Source organism: Neophocaena asiaeorientalis, unplaced genomic scaffold (genome assembly GCF_003031525.2).
Source record: "Neophocaena asiaeorientalis asiaeorientalis breed wild unplaced genomic scaffold, Neophocaena_asiaeorientalis_V1.1 scaffold493, whole genome shotgun sequence".
Lineage (NCBI taxonomy): Eukaryota > Metazoa > Chordata > Mammalia > Artiodactyla > Phocoenidae > Neophocaena > Neophocaena asiaeorientalis.
Window position 1 is genome coordinate 268,837 of NW_020172669.1, and position 16,494 is coordinate 285,330.

General features: G+C 38.0%; 1 protein-coding gene across 6 annotated transcripts in view; it reads right to left on the bottom strand.

Annotated features, from left to right (window-relative positions):
• Window positions 1-16,494, bottom strand: part of ENOX2 (ecto-NOX disulfide-thiol exchanger 2) — a 278,795-nt gene that overhangs the window by 23,375 nt on the left and 238,926 nt on the right. For all 6 annotated transcript variants that reach the window (XM_024739584.1, XM_024739585.1, XM_024739583.1 and 3 more), the window contains 2 exons: window positions 15,051-15,157; window positions 5,570-5,684 (listed from right to left, as the gene is read on the bottom strand). In XM_024739584.1, the coding sequence (XP_024595352.1) occupies window positions 5,570-5,684; window positions 15,051-15,157 (222 nt within the window). The remainder of the gene's footprint in view (window positions 1-5,569; window positions 5,685-15,050; window positions 15,158-16,494) is intronic.

The window sequence follows — 16,494 nt, forward strand, 5'->3', positions numbered from 1 at the left end:
AATGTTTACAGCAGCTTTATTTATAATCGCCAAAACTTGGAGGCAACCACAATGCTCTTTAGTGGTTATCTAACCACTGATATACTGTGGTGCATCCAGAAAATGGAATAATAAATGGCACTAAAAAGAAATGAGCTATCAAGCCACAAAAAGACATGCAGGAAAAGTAACTGCATATTACTAAGTAAAAATAATCAATTTGAAAAGGCTGCATACTTTATGACCCCAACTATATGCCAGTCTGGAAAGGGAAAAACTATGGAGTCAGTATAAAAGATCAGTGGTAACCAAGCATTTGGGGGGAGGGAAGGATGAATAGGTTCAGCACAGAGGATATTAAGTTACCTGAAACTATTCTGTATGATACTACAATGGTGAACACATACATTTTATATATTTCTCCAAAACCATAGAATGGATACCAAGAGTGAACTCTAATGCAAATTATGAACTTTGGGTGATGATGATGTATTCAGCTACTGTAACAAATGTACCCCTAGGGTGCGGGATGTAGATGGTGGGGGAGACTGTGTGTATATGGGCACAGGCAGTATTTGGGAACTCTGTACTTCCTGCTCAATTTTGCAATGAACCTAAAACTGATCTAAAACTTAAAGTTTATTAATTGAAAAAAATAAGACACATAGGGAAACCTAGGTTAAATTTAATTATTTATGGTTATTGCATATTTTTCAAGATCACAAAATCATAAAATCTACTTCAAAGTGTTTAATAAGAAAATTTTCATTCATTCAACAAACATTTACTGAGTTCCTTCCATGTTCCAGGCTTATGACTATTGTAAAAAATGAAATTCCACTAATCTCTATTGTTTATACTCCAAATTTATGGAAATATTTGTAGTTTATTCCCTTTTTGACTCCTAACAGAGTATAGATGAACGCCTCTGTACTACTATCTTCTATGCCTTCTACTTTCTTCAACCCTGATTTGTATACAAATCCCTTACATCTATTTCCTAACTACCTACTGTCTGAAGCTGCTTTCATTATTTTCTGCAAATCAGTCCCATCCATCAGTCCATTTCTATCAATTCTACTGTTATGGGTTGAATCTGTCCTCCTAAAAAAGATACTTTGCAGCCCTCAGAATGTGACCTTATTTGGAAATATGATCTTTACAGAGGTAATCAAGTTAAAATGAGGTAATTGGGGTGGGCTTATAGATTTCTATGACTGGTGTCCTTATGGAAAGGGGAAAATTGGACACAGAGACAGACATGCACACAGGGAAAATGTCACGTGAACAGGAAGACAGAGATCGGGGTGATGCATCTTCAAGCCAAGGAATGCCAAAGATGGCCAGAAAACCACCAGAAGCTGGAGAGAGGTCTGGAACAGATTCTCCCTCAGAGCCCTCAGAAGGAACCAACCCTGCTAGAGCCTTGATCTCAGATTTCTAGCCTCCAGAACTGTGAGATGATAGATTTCTGTTGTTTAAGCAACTCAGTTTGTGGTTCTTGTTATAGCAGCCCTAGCAAACTAATAAAATCACCAACCTTCCATTCTCCCAGATTAGAAAACCTAGGCTCATTCTGAATTCTTTCCTTTCTTCATCATTTATATTCAATCTAGCACAAAAGACTTTAGTTTATTCCCCCAAAATAACTCCTAGCATCTTTAATGTCATACTCTCTGTTACCTCTTTTTCTTCTATCATTTTTCTCATTTCCTGTTGCCTTCACTAGTCCCAATCATCATCATTTTATATCTCAATTCCTATAAAAGTCTCTGGTTTGTCTCTATCAATCCAAACTTATCTCCTAAAATATACAATTCATGTTGCTTTTATCATACAAGTGCCATGGTTGAAAGACATGCTTATAGTGACATATTGCCTACTATGCTAAGTCTAAGCTTGGCATTCATGTCCCCTATGGTCTAGGCTCCTCTTGCCCATTCAATCTTTTATACCCTTAATCACATCATTCTTATTTCCCTCTTTGAGCCCTGCTCCTTCTCCCTGTCTGCATCAAGATGCTTTCTTACTTTCTTGCCTTTCATCCAAACCTGTTCATCTTTCAAGGCCTTGATCAATTTTCACTGACTGTGACTACTCTGGCCCACACTCTCTTGCCCTGGCTGCATTCTAATCAGTACCTTCCAGGTTAGCACCAAGTGGTATTCCTTATATTTTATGTATGTTTACATATATTACATCTTTATTTCTATCAACTGATAGGATATAATGCTTGTTAACTAACTGATCAAACTCCTAAAGTGGGAATAATGGGAGGTAGGAGGAGAGAACGAAGGAGATTGGATACCAGTGGAAGAGAAAACTTTGGCTAGAACAGTGGAGAATTAGTCTAAGTCAATGTTTTCCAAATGTGCTCCCTGGACCACGATCATATAATTCATTTAGGATGGCTGATAAAATTTAGATTCCCAAACCCTATTACAGGCCTATTGAAGCAGACTCTATAGCACAGAAATCTGAATTTTAAAAGGTAACCCAATGATTCTTATATATATATATATATATATACCAAATCTGAAAACCACCAATTTAAGTGAAGAAGGCAGAAGACAGATGCTGAAAGGGAACAGCTATCCTTATGTTTACTGGGTACATGTACTTTCCATCATGGTTAACAATAGAATGAAGTAGTTTCACACTATCATGATTTGCTTTGATGTGATTCTCCCTCTTCAACACATTGCTTTGAGCGCAGTGGTCTTTTCTTCCATGGCAAGAGTATTTCCAGTTCTGAATCACAAATATGGGCTAGCTACCATAGAGAATCTCACAGAACAGAAATTTTGTGGCACTTCAAGGAAAGGTAACAGACTGCTAGCTTTGACTCAGACTGGGAAGTATATTTAACCAAAAACATGCTATATGCTCCTGAAATTCAAGTTTGGTAGCATGAAGAGAGAGAAAAAAAAATTTTTGAGTTCTAGTTGCTTAAGCTTTTCATTGGAACCAAGCGATAACTAAAACATGTAGCTGATTTAGATAAAAACTGAGGACCTGCTCACCGGCTCACACTGAGCAGGATTTCTGCAGTTGAGTACTACAGACATGCAATAACAAAATTAGATACGATCAAGGGGAAGAAAAATGCACAGAAGTCCTTGAATTAAAATGAATTGAAACCTTCTGGGAGAAAAGCTATTTGGTAAGCTCCATTAAGTCCATTGTACATAGCTTTATTTGACAAAGCAGCATCCTGGCATGTGGAACAGGAAAGAAAATAGCTATAAGATGATCTGTCAGGGAGTTTCCAGTCTCTAAAGAAATAAGATTCTGTGCAGTAGCCAATACAGCTTTTAACTCAAAAGAGATACAGAAGCAAAATGCAATTATATAACCCTAGTAAGTACATTCAATCTGAATCTCCCATATACCCCTCTCCTCCCCCAATAATTCCTCAAACTCAGCAACTTATCAAGTGGATGCTCAAACTTATGGTTGCATTCATTTCAGGGTAACAGTGGATTTATACTGTATACAATACTGCAGATACTGAGGTGGAGACAATCCTACAAATCAAAGATTAATCAGCTATAAAATATCCTGGCTAAACACTTAAATAATTTGAATAGCTCAATTATTATTAAATTTTTTGTTTATCTTGGCTATAAGTTTATAGTATGTGTCTGCAGTTATTAGTTTGCTGTTCTGAAAATATTAACTATTCACTGATTACAAAGGGTTTATTTAATATATATGGAGGTTTATATGTTTAGGGATGTAACATATGGCAAAAATAGAGGAAATTCAGATGTAACAGCTAATGAATGCTTTTAAAAAATTCTGACTTGGTGGTTTTCTTTCCTTAAGAGTTTTTGTTCATGGAGTGAAGATTCTGGGATCACTCAAGTGGCTAGAGCTGCTCACTTCAATATGCAAGTACAGGAACCAATAAATTTTGATTTGCATTATAATCAATCTGTTTTCTATCTGTCTCACACAGACACACAGACACTCACAGAGACATAGACACACAGACACACAGACACATACACACAGTGGGGGCAGTATACTACCATATCTCCAATGTCTAGCACAGGGCTGGGAATGTAATAGTTATTAAAGGAGTGAATGAATTCACTTAACCATTACAAAATCTTTGTTAGATAGTTTTTATAATGTATTTCTTATAAGTGTGGAAGCTGAGGCTCACTGAGGAAGAAGTCCTTTCTATGTCAAGAAAGGCAGAGCTTGGACTAGAACTCAGGTGTTCTAACTTTAGGTCCAGTGTCTTGTCCACTGTGCTTTACTGACTGCTAAGATTGTATAGAATGGTTTACCTGAAAACACTCATCTTTTAGCTGATGTTTTAATCTCTCCCATGGTAACCCCCCTCCAAGATGATTTGTTATGAAATTGAAGGGTGGTGTCTTATATTGTTCAACAGTTTTGCCATTTGAGTTCCACTGGGGACCCATACCATGGCTGTCGTCTCACAGTGAGGTCCTGACTATACTAGGTAAAAGCAAAAGGCTTTACCCAGACAACTGTTTGTAGACCCCTATTTGGTTCCTAATAAACCTCCAGGTAACCACAATGGAAGGCAGCAGATAGGTAGACTCATATACTGTAGATATTTCCATTTAGTTTGTAGATTCTCTCTTTTTTTAAATAAATTTATTTATTTATTTGTTTTTATTTTTGGCTGTGGTGGTCTTTGTTGCTGTGCATGGGCTTTCTCCAGTTGCGGCGAGTAGGGGCTACTCTTCTTTGTGGTGCGCGGACCTCTCGTTGTTGTGGCCTCTCTTGTTGCAGAGCATGGGCTCTAGGCATGCGGGCTTCAGTAGTTGTGGCACGTGGGCTCAGTAGTTGTGGCTCATGGGCTCTAGAGCTCAGGCTCAGTAGTTGTGGTGCATAGGCTTAGTTGCTCCAGGGCATGTGGGATCTTCCCAGGCCAGGGCTCGAACCTGTGTCCCCTGCATTGGCAGGCGGATTCTTAACCACTGAGCCACCAGGGAAGCCCTCGGTTCTCTTTTAACTTTGTGATTTTTAAAGAGAAATATTTAATTTTTATGCAGATACATATATCAAAAATATCCTTTAAGATTTCTATCTTTGGAGATCTTCATCCCAAATTATATAACCATCTCCTACATTTTCCAACATTTCTTTTGCTATATATGTATTTTGTCATTTGAATCTTCAATCCATCTGCTATTAATTTTGGTGTAAAGTATAAGTGATGTAGGGATATAACTTTTTTCCTAAAAGTTTGGCTAGTTACCTATTTATACATAAACTGTCTTATAGTTTCTACTGTAGAACGTCTTATTAATAAGTCCAAGCCAAATATAGAACAATACCACCTAAATGTCCAATGCTCCTAGGAAAAGAAAGCCCACTTTTAGTTAGGTACTATGATGAAAGATGGCAGTAAACTAAGACCACAGTAAGTCCTGTAGCCACAGGGTTGACATTCAGCCAGTGTGTACTTATACGGCCTTACCAATTGTCTCTAGCTGCTTCCAGTCTGATGGGTTTGTGCCCATACCTTATCGGTTGTTAATGGTTTTAAAATATCATCCCTTCCAGTAGGTGTTAGTTAAATAAAGCAAAGCAGAATAATCTTTACCTGATTCCTCAGTTTCTTTTGTTTCTGTTGTTTCTTCTATTTCATCATCAGACATCTCCATTTCTTCTTCTCGCCTGATTCCCATTAATTCATCATTATGTATGTTGCGAATTTCCTAAGGTTAAAAGGTATGCTTTTTAGGTGGGAAAGCCTTGAAAATGTTGAGGAAATAAACAGAATTAAGGACTAGGTAAAGCAGGGTCTTTTTAAACGTATAACAAAACTTCAGAGTAGTCTTAAGGCAAAGGCAAAGGCAAAGGCAAAGGCAAAGGCAAAGGCAAAGGGGCATGTTGAGGCTGAGGACAGTCTCAATACACAAAGCAAACTTTGTACACTCTGTCCTGCATAGGCTTTCTTTCCATACCCAGAGCTCTAGCAGCCGATGATTCTTGTATCCCTCCCATTTTAGAAAGTACCGTTGACCATGAAATACCTTCCACCTCTTACATGGATTTCTGGACTTTCCCTTAAGGTTCTGCCATGTTCACCTTCCCATGTCAAATCCTTTGATCTTGCTGCTTTCTAACCTCTTCTCTCTCCCTTTACAGTCTTACTCAACAGAACTCTTAATCAAACATTTGCAGGTTTAGTAGCTAGAGTAAAAATGAGCTGTCAGGACTGAACTCCTACCAGATCAACCCTTCTGTGGATAATATCTATATTCTGTGAACAAAAAAACAAACCAAACCAAATCCCTAACTGCTTGATGCCATTGGAGAATGAACAAAAACAGGCATATTCTGAAGAGGAGCCAACACTTGGAAGAAGGGTGTGGGTCTTCCAGTTTTAAAGGGACTTTTAGTCTGAGAGCAGACAACAGCTAGCACCTCATATGGTGGCTAAATTTTAGATAGAAAATCCAAAGTCTTCATATCCTAAAGAAATAAAGGAGAGAGTTCAGGGAAACCACTGGAAGCCAATGGAAAGTGAGGAGGGGATCCCAGAAAGTAGGTAGCCAAAGAGAGAGGGATCCAAATTCTGTGTATAAGAACTGTACAAATTTCTGCATGACCCTTGAACCATGAAAGCACATGGCAGATTCCAAACAACCCAGCTAGGCTAAAAAACTGAACTGAGATTTGAGTTGCCATCTAAGAGAGACAATTTCTAGCTTAAATTCAATGAAGTAAATTGACCATTAAAACAAAAGAAAACAAAATCAACATTCTTTGAAAGAATATAACAGAATCCAAAGACTTAAAAGCAAAATATTCACAATAAGCAGGTAAAGCCCCCAGTTAATTGACATACCTACAAGAACTAGGTTGAGATGACCCATTTTCAAGAGAAAAGACAATCAACAGAAACCAAGCTTGAAATGAACTAGATATGGAAATTAGCAGAACAAGGAGTTAAAGCAGCTATCATAACTATCTCAATGATGTAAAGGAAATATGTTAATAATGAATGAAAAGATAGGAAATCTTAGCAGAGAAATAGAAACTTTGGATGAGCTTAACAGTAGAATAGAGATGACAGTATACAGAGAAAGCTTAAAGAGAGAACAATACAAATTTATCAAATCTGAAGAACAGAGAAACTAGCTGGAATCACAGAAAGAGAGGAGAGATTAAATGATTCAAAATATTTGAAGAAAAAATAGTTGAGGATTTCTTAAATTTGATGAAATATATTAATCTATATATTCAAAAAACTCAGTGAACCCCAAGCAGAATATGTGTGGAAAAACAGTATGTCTAGGAACACCATAGTCAAGCTGCTGAAAATGAAACATAAAGAGAAACTCTAACTCTTTAGCTAACTAAATTTATTGTGACAATCATTTCACAATACATGTAAGTCAAGTCATTATGCTGTACACCTTAAACTTATACAGTGCTGTATGTCAATTATATATCAATAAAGGAAAAAAGAGAAACTTTTAAAAGCAGCCAGAAAAAACCAACATATTATAAACAGGGGAAAAACAATTTGAATGCTTTGATTTCTTTCAGAAACAATAAAGACCAGAAGTTAGGGAAACAATTCTTTAAAGTGCAAGAAGAAATAAAAATTATCTATTTATTCAGAATTCTATATTCAGAGAAAAATTCTTTCAAGAATGGAGATGAGATAAATATATTTTCAGACAAATGTAAATGCGAGTATTTGTCACCCAAAGACTTGCACTATAAGAAAAGCTGAAGAAAGTTCTTCAGGCTGAAGGGAAGTGCTACCAGATGTAAACACAGATCTGCAGAAAGGCATGAAGAACATCGGAAATGATTGAGATCACACTGGAAAAGTCACTTTTTCAAAAAAAATCAAGCATGAGAACTCCATTTTGGAACAGCTTGCAATCATTTAAAGGCCACTTAATGCCTGTCAGAGGCTCCTCAGCAGTGAGCTGAGAATTCCTTGCCTAGGTTAGCTGCACTTGGGCCATAATACAGAAAATGTGCAAAGCCGTCTGGTGAAAATTGCCTCCATTTAGGGAGATTATAAGTATTTTAAATGGATTTCTTAATAATTAATGCTACAGTTAATCACTATCTCAACTAATATTCTCCTTTTTTATTCCTTTTATCAGGAAAATTAATGATTTCTATATCAAGTTAAGTTTACACTAAATATAAATAAAAGTACCTATTAAAAAGTGAGCTATTCAGTGTTATCACTGAGAGTTAAGAAGTAAAGGAAAAATAGAAGAAATAGAAAATAGAAATACTACCATAGGATCCCTCAATGTGCTGCAGAGGCATTACTTAAAATAGAAGAAAATAATGACTTGTTTGAGAAAAATGAACTTTAAAGGACTGTGTCAAGAGAGACATTTGCTATGTCTTATTGCACAGAGAGCAATAAAGGAATTGCCATTTCTAAGAATTCATCCTTTCTCAGGAGTCTGGATTTCAGTTATCAAAGAGCTGTTACTGGAAAGGTGATCATAATGAGGTTTGACACTGGCAAATTCAAATATTGTACAACTTACTTCATCAGGAAAAGCTGTGGCTCTCCTAGCTGCCTAACAAAAATGTAGACTGTCAGAGGGTATAAGCAGAGACCAACTCTCAATTCACAAACATGTTGTCTAACTCTGGGAAAGTTTAAATTGTGTTTCTCAGAAGAGTAAATTGTGTTCCTTCTAGGGAAATGTCCCAGGGCCGGAAGATCTAACTGATAGCTAAGACACGCTCTGTAGCTGCTCAGCATCCGCAAAGCATCTTTTCTGCTTCCAGCTGGGCAAGAAAGCGTAATCTCTTCTTAGAAGTATAAAATGTTCAATAACTAAGTAATACAGCTTATCTAGAGATCTTTCACACCTTCAAAAAATCCCTAGAAAAATAACGGACCTATGGGCAAATTTTACCTCAATGCCTCAAAATACTTCAGAAACAAGAGTTACCAGTTCTTCTGGCTGATAATGAAATGAGGGTAAGAAAAACTAGGGAGAAGCTTGCTCTAAGTATTCAGCAGGCAGGCAAAGTGGCAGAGCCCAAAGCCCTCTAACTAGACAATCCTTCTTAGCTACAGAGAAACTAAAGTCCGTACCATTACTTTTTCTGTAAATATCGATACTAAGTCACATGAATGGAGATAACGCAGAGAGAACAATAGAGGCTATAGGATACTATACTGCAATAAACTTAAGGTGAGCGTTCAGTAAATGACACTACCTCTAAGTAAAGCAAGTGAGATTTTAATTCTTTGAAAAGTAAAGCACTTGATATCTAAGATGCCTATTTTCTATATTCTCTGGTGGATCAAAAAATCTCTACTTTTGGAATCAAATCCTAACAAATACCTTCAGAGCGAAGGACTAAAAGGTGGCATTTACCTAAGGAAGGCATTCTACCTAGCTTGGACACAGGAGCAGGCAACAGGAGGACTTTGAGCCACTGAAGTGCAGGCAGCAAGAGAAATAGCTGCCTCCCAGATCTGAGGTTGGATCCATCCTGATAGCTAAGACATCCTGATAGTTGGATCCAGTGCTGAAGCCAAAAGAGTGGCAATGACATGGAAAAACATTTTCCAGAAATTTTCATTTGTAATTCTCTACCTGAAATTGACTGGGTCACATCACTGATAGAGTACATAAAAAAAGGTAAGATAGCCTTCCTAAAGTTTTGATACCACACTATTGCCCACAGTAGACCTGTGATATTTAATCTAAACAGTGAACTGTTAGTGACTTCTCAAAATGCATTATAATGCCTTTAAGTCTATTCTAGTGGTAACTTTTTGCGAAGCTTAGAAATTCGCATATTGCTCCACAATGGAGGACAAAGCACTTTTAACATAGAATAAAACTGAAACCCTAGACAGAGGAAAATGCTGAAAAGAATCATTTTTGTACCAGCTGACATTTTTGATTTATCATAAAGTAGGTAAATCATAAATTATTGAACGTTAATTATCTAACTATATAGTTTCCAAAAAATTTATGTGGACTTAAATTCATCTTACTCATGTTTTATGATAGAAACATGACTATAATAAAAGCAAAGTTCCTTATGAACTGTGTAACAAAATTGTACTTACCCATACTTTGAAAATTAACAGGATACTCGGTGGGGAATGGGCCAGATGAAGGAATGGAAAGGAGCAGAGGATAGGAAGATAGCTCCTACACTTACACAGAAATTTGATTCTGAGATATCATTCAAGCCAATGAAGCAAAGCACAAACACAGGCTCTTAATCAATGTCCATTGTATGCTACATAATGGAAATACAAATTAGGTTGATCCAAATTTTGTTAGCATGGGGTTTGATGGCTGAAAGCCAATAGCTAGTGTTAGTGCAAATGGGTCCTAAAACGAGGGTATGCAGATAACTTGAACATCTATCTGCAACCAGTTCTTTGGGGTTTGGAATGATAGGCCTGGAAATCTAGAAAGTTATTTTAGCAATCACAGTATTTCATTTCATGAGAATGCTAGTACGTAATCACCATGTACCCTTTCTTCTGGTCCAATGGTATAAAAATCTCACATTAGGGAGAATGCAAGGGAGTTTCTTTGTGCCTACTGCTATGGCTCTAGCTTCTTAAATGCCATCCAAAGTTTAACTTGTAATCTAGGCCAGGATCTCGGTAAGATAAACACACAGGTTTTGAATGATTCTATAGAAAAAGAGTTCCCACAACACAGCACTGTCAGTAAAGTCACTGTAGATGCTAACTTTTAGTAAGGGGAGGGACTTCAGCCTTCTCTTATTTTTATTACCTTTCAAATTGTATCAGCAGGAGCCTCACACACATGTAAATCAGGAAAGTAAACCAATGAAAAAGACTCATTATCAAACTAGTCTACTTGGCAGATGCTACCAGGGTGAGTGCCTTAGCTCCCTGAAAGTGGGGACTTTTTCTTCTTACTTTATAACTTCTCTCTCACCAGAGTGAGACAGTGTCTGCTGCTGGAAGCATGATGACAATGAGACAAATAACAGGTACCTTGTGATGCGAGGAAGTCACCAGCTGGCTTATTCCCTGAGGCAACTGGTAGAAAAGGTTCAATGTCAGACCCTTCTACCTTGATGAAACCCCTAACTTAGGAATTGTAGCTTTTATGCCTAGGTCAAGAAAAAGTCAGTTTAGTTGATTAGGTCACTGAGATGCTCTGATTCTCAGTGGGGTGCTAAGAGGCAGTCCCAATTTAAGAGGACAGTTTTGTCACTTTCTACAGGATACCTCCTTTTAGTCCTCAGAGTTGCCTGTCATCAAGTGAAAGTACACAGAGGTTAAAAGAAATTTAAAGCCATGATTTAAAGAGGTGCCAATATAGAGTAGAAGAAATCTTTTAGGTTTAGGGAATGCAATGGCAGAGAACGGTCATGAGCTATGTTCCACTGTCAGTAGTTTTACTTATAAAGATTGAGGTATTCAGGGTAGACCTTAATTTAGTCCAATCCAACAGGCAGGAAGCATTTTTCTGGGTTCCTACAAAGTCTACAAGGCATATCACAAAACATGTAGCAAGTCATGCCGGCCATGTGCTTTATCCTCATCAGTGTGCCAAGGAAGCTCTACCTACAATATTAGGTGATAGGGTGTACAGCTCTCAGCTCTCCACAGCTCCAGAGAAATGTCCGGCTTACTGGCATAGCTATCTTTACTGAGGAAGTAATCAAACTCAAGCATATACCCACCAGATAGGTAGGCTTGCTATAACTACAGAGAGCCTTGATGAATAAAATTAATGGAGACTATTTTATTGCAAATTTGTTTACAAAAGGGTTGTGGCCTAGACAAGTCAGTTCTCCAACCAGAGGCTTCACTCCTCCCATGAAAAAGGAAATACTGTATCAGCAGGGCTTTCTGTAATGGGTGGGGCACTTCAAACAGCTTCTTCCACCCCCTAAAATGGATACATGTGTGCGTTGAAGGGAAGGTAGAGACTAATACTGCTTTGCTACAATTGGAAGACATATTGAGCATTTTTCTCTCAACTTTAATTTTTCTGAATTATTCAAACTAAATTAAGGATTTTGGATATTTTAAATTTAGGTGCTATGTGAAAAGATGCTCAATATCACTAATTTTTAGAGAAATGCAAATCAAAAGTACAATGAGGTATCACCTCACACTGGTCAGAATGGCCATCATCAAAAAATCTACAAACAGTAAATGCTGGACAGGGTGTGGAGAAAAAGGAACCCTCTTACGCTGTTGGTGAGAATGTAAACTGGTACAGGCACTGTGGAGAACAGTATGGAGGTTCCTTAAAAAACTAAAAATAGAGCTACCATATGATCCAGCAATCCCACCCTTGGGCATATATCTGGAGAAACCATAATCCAAAATGATACATGCACCCCAATGTTCATTGCAGCACTGTTTACAATAGCTAAGACATGGAAGCAACCTAAATGTCCACCAACAGAGGAGTGGATAAAGATGTGGTACATATATACAACGGAATATTACTCAGCCATAAAAAAGAATGAAATAATCTCATTTGCAGCAACATGGATGGACATAGAGATTGTCGTACTGAGTGAAGTAAGTCAGACAGAGAAAGACAAATATCATATGATATTGCTTATATGTGGAATCTAAAAAAATGAACTTATCTACAAAACAGAAATAGAGTTACAGATGTAGAAAATAAACTTACGGTTACCAGGGGGTTAAAGGAGGGGGAGGGATAAATTGGAAGATTGGGATTGACACATACACACTACTATATGTAAAACAGATAACTAATAAGGACCTACTGTATAGCACAGGGAACTCTACTCAGTACTCTGTAATGGCCTATATGGGAAAAGAATCTAAAAAAAAAAGAGTGGATATATGTATATGTATAGCAGATTCACATTGCTGTACACCTGAAACTATCACAACATTGTAAATCAACTATCCCCCAATAAAAATTTTAAAAACAAATAAATAAATTTAAGTGCTAAACGCCAACCCTCCCCTTGATCACTTTTGTTACCTTTTTAGCTCCCTGAGGGCAAAGATCATCTCATCCTGCATTGCCTGTCATGATACCTGAGACAGAGAATCTGTTCAGTAAACGTCTGAATTGAAATGTTGAATTTTGTTCGTTGGGCTCAACAACATGAGGTAGCCCTAGCATTCTAAAATCATTTTGTGCTACACTAAGATAATTGGTTCCTTTTCTGATCCAAATTATTATTTTTTTTAACAATTAAAAACTTTACTGGCTTTCTATGACCCTACCCTCCACTGGGCTGATGTCTTCAAGGATTTCTCCCTAGTGACTCATAGATCCCTTTGCTGAGTCAGAACTGATGGCTCAGAGACTGTTAGTTTATGAGCAGAGGTGGGCTTATCTTCCTCTAATCTCTCTTCACGGTTCTCAAATTGTTGCCACACAAACTATGTCATATATTCTCATGAAAGACAGAGGAATGGATTATTATCTTCATTTTATAGATTAGGTAACTGAGGTTCACAAAGGTTAAATGACTGACTCAAGACCACAAGGCAGTTTATACCAGAGCACAGATTGAAGAAGAATTTCCAGGCCTGAATTGACCACTTACTAGCTGTATAATTGTCTGTACATCGCTTAACATTTCTTTTTTTAAATTTTATTTTATTTTTGGCTGCGTTGAGTCTTCGTTGCTGCACATGGGCTTTCTCTAGTTGCAGAGAATGGGGGCTCTTTGTTGCGGTGCACAGACTTCTCACTACGGTGGCCTCTCCCGTTGTGGGGCACGGGCTCTAGGCCCATGGGCCTCAGCAGTTGTGGCACACAGGCCCAGCCGCTCCACAGCATGTGGGATCCTCCCAGACCAGGGCTCGAACCCGTGTCCCCTGCATTGGCAGGCAGATTCTCAACCACTGCGCCACCAGGGAAGCCCACATTGCTTAACATTTCTATGTCTCAGTTTCCTCACATGTAAAAAACGGACACTCTACTTACTTATTATTCCTTATGGAGTTGTTAATGATAAATTGAAATAATACTATTTCTCATTTATATAGCATTTACATTTTCATACTGTCTACATATCTCTTACCTCATTTAATCCAGGTGAAGTAATAAGGACTGAGAAAGGCTGACTAACTTGCTCAAAGTCACGCAGCTATAACGTTGTCAGAGCTGAGATTTGGATTCATGTCAACTCCAAGTCCAAGGTTCTTTCCACTACACCACATCTATTGAGGGGCTCGCATAGGTGAGCTAACCAATGTGAAAGTGCCTTATAATATGTAAGTTCCATACAAGTGCTATTTAACTATTAAGGAATATGACAACCTGCATTGATAGATATAATGGGACTGCTACTAGACTGGCAAAGAGGACTCAGAAACGAAGTTGAAAGAGTTGCTGCATACATAGATGGAAAGTGTCAGGGCTGGCTGGGTAAGGAAGCTACACATAGGAACAGAAAAACTTGAGGACTGTGTAACACCATTCCAAAGGCACACTGGTGTAAACAAACCTCCCATCTCGGTTTTTAATCTCAGATTTAGAATCGCAACCTAATCACATCAGATATGTTCTAGTGTTATGCTAAAAATGTCACTTGAGCACAAGCAGAGAGGTGTGTGTCAATCTTAATTTGAAATCAGAGTCCTCTGTTACCTTTAAAGCTGCCACCTATAAAGGTGGCTGAGTGGGTTTGATAAAGGAAGCTCAGAAATTTCAGTGCTCCAACGTAACACCAGGCAGCTTTCAGCCTCAACTGTCAAGATGCTCTAATAAATGTAAGACAGCCCTAATATTACTAGCACTAGATGCACAGGTCAGTAATTATTGTTGTACCCAAGACTAGCTAGCTTAGGGAAGTAAACTTATTAATGATTGCGGCTACATTTTCACTACTAAGGTTTCCACCCAGCAGAATGCATTCAAGACAACATGTGCACATTTATTACCCTTTTGGCAGCAGGTGGTCTGGACACAATGACAGGCTATAGAACATGTCTCAGTGTTTCATTAGGGCCTTGTTGTGGCCATGGGAGCTTGGCACTATTTAATTCTAGCTAAACTCCAAATCAATAACTTGTTAAAGAAAGAAACTGTCCCCCTGTGGGGCTACCAGAGTAAAAAGTTACTAACCTCAGCTTGTTTACACCAAACGCTGATGTTTTTACGCTGGGCTTTTGTGAAGTGGTCCCAAGCCTTTTGTTTGGAGGCAGAATGGTACACAGCTACTATCTGCTCAACTGTAGCATCAGATCAACAGTTGAATCAGCATCATCCAGGGATGGCAAAAGAGAGGAGAAAAGAAATAAGAAAAGCATTAGGCTTAGTGTGTCTCCTACGACACTACTGGACTAGAGCTGTGCTAAAAAAAAAAAGGCTATGTGTGTTGGCATACCATGAGTTTAAAGGGGACGCAAAGGCAAAGATATCAATATACAGAAAGAAAAAATGAATTCTAGAAGGTTTAGGGTGAAATGGTGACTAAAGTTTTTTAATACAGGCAGTCTGTATTCATTCAGGCAGGAGAGGCAAGAGTCATGGTGAATGTGATTTAGCACCATTGACCCTGCACAACAGGACAGCAAGTGGTGAACTGTACCAGCTCCTTTTGACCACTGGCTTCTTAAACTAGCCTTTCAGAATGAGCCTGGATGCTTCATTTCAATGGAATCCATCTTTTTATTATTCTGAGGTATGTTTAACCAGAAGCAACAAATCAAAACCTAAAATGGATGGGATCTATTTTAAGTCTACCTAGATAGGCTTGTTGACTGGAGAAACACAAGTTTTATGGAAGAATAGTGTGTAAGCACAGTCCTAGGGAGTATTTTTTCAGGGTCGCTTAAAATGTCAAATGAGGAAATGTGGACAAATATTTGGGTGCTTTATCGCAATCAGTTCAAGAGAAGGAAAACTTAGTCATGACTTTTTTCTGGGGAAAGAAAAAAAGGACAAGATCCTGTGCCTGGCTAGGATTCAGAGATGTTATTTCTTTCTTTACAGCCCTGTTTGTACCCTGTCTACTAATGATTTAAGGATTTATATTCCCATGATGCTTGCTGCTCTCTTTTTCTATTTATTCTGAAGCCCTAAAAACATATGCTTTCTCTTCCTGGATTCCATGCCCATAGATACTTTCAAAATAGAAATGGAAAATGAAACAACTCCTCCTTAATCCCATTTATGTATCAGTCAGGTATGAGAAGAGTGGGCCATAACTGTTTAAAAGCAAAGTCATAAAACTGTACCTTTGTTCCTAACGTGAATAGTTTCTTACTCAAAAGATAAGAGTTCATAATTTTATAATATGGTGAACTAAAAACATTATTTGAGAATTTTTCTGCTCATTTAAGAGACCTTGGATAGGTTTGGAGTGGTACTAATTTTTGAAAATGTCTATTTCAGTGGCTTCCCATTCCCTTTCAGTGTCTACTGACATCCAGTAAAGGAAATGTTGAAGAAAGGAAACTAAAAACAAAAGGTAGAAGTAGCGGGCTTCCCTGGTGGCGCAGTGGTTGAGAGTCCGCCTGCCGATGCAGGGGACATGGGTTTGTGCCCCGGTTCGGGAAGATCCCAC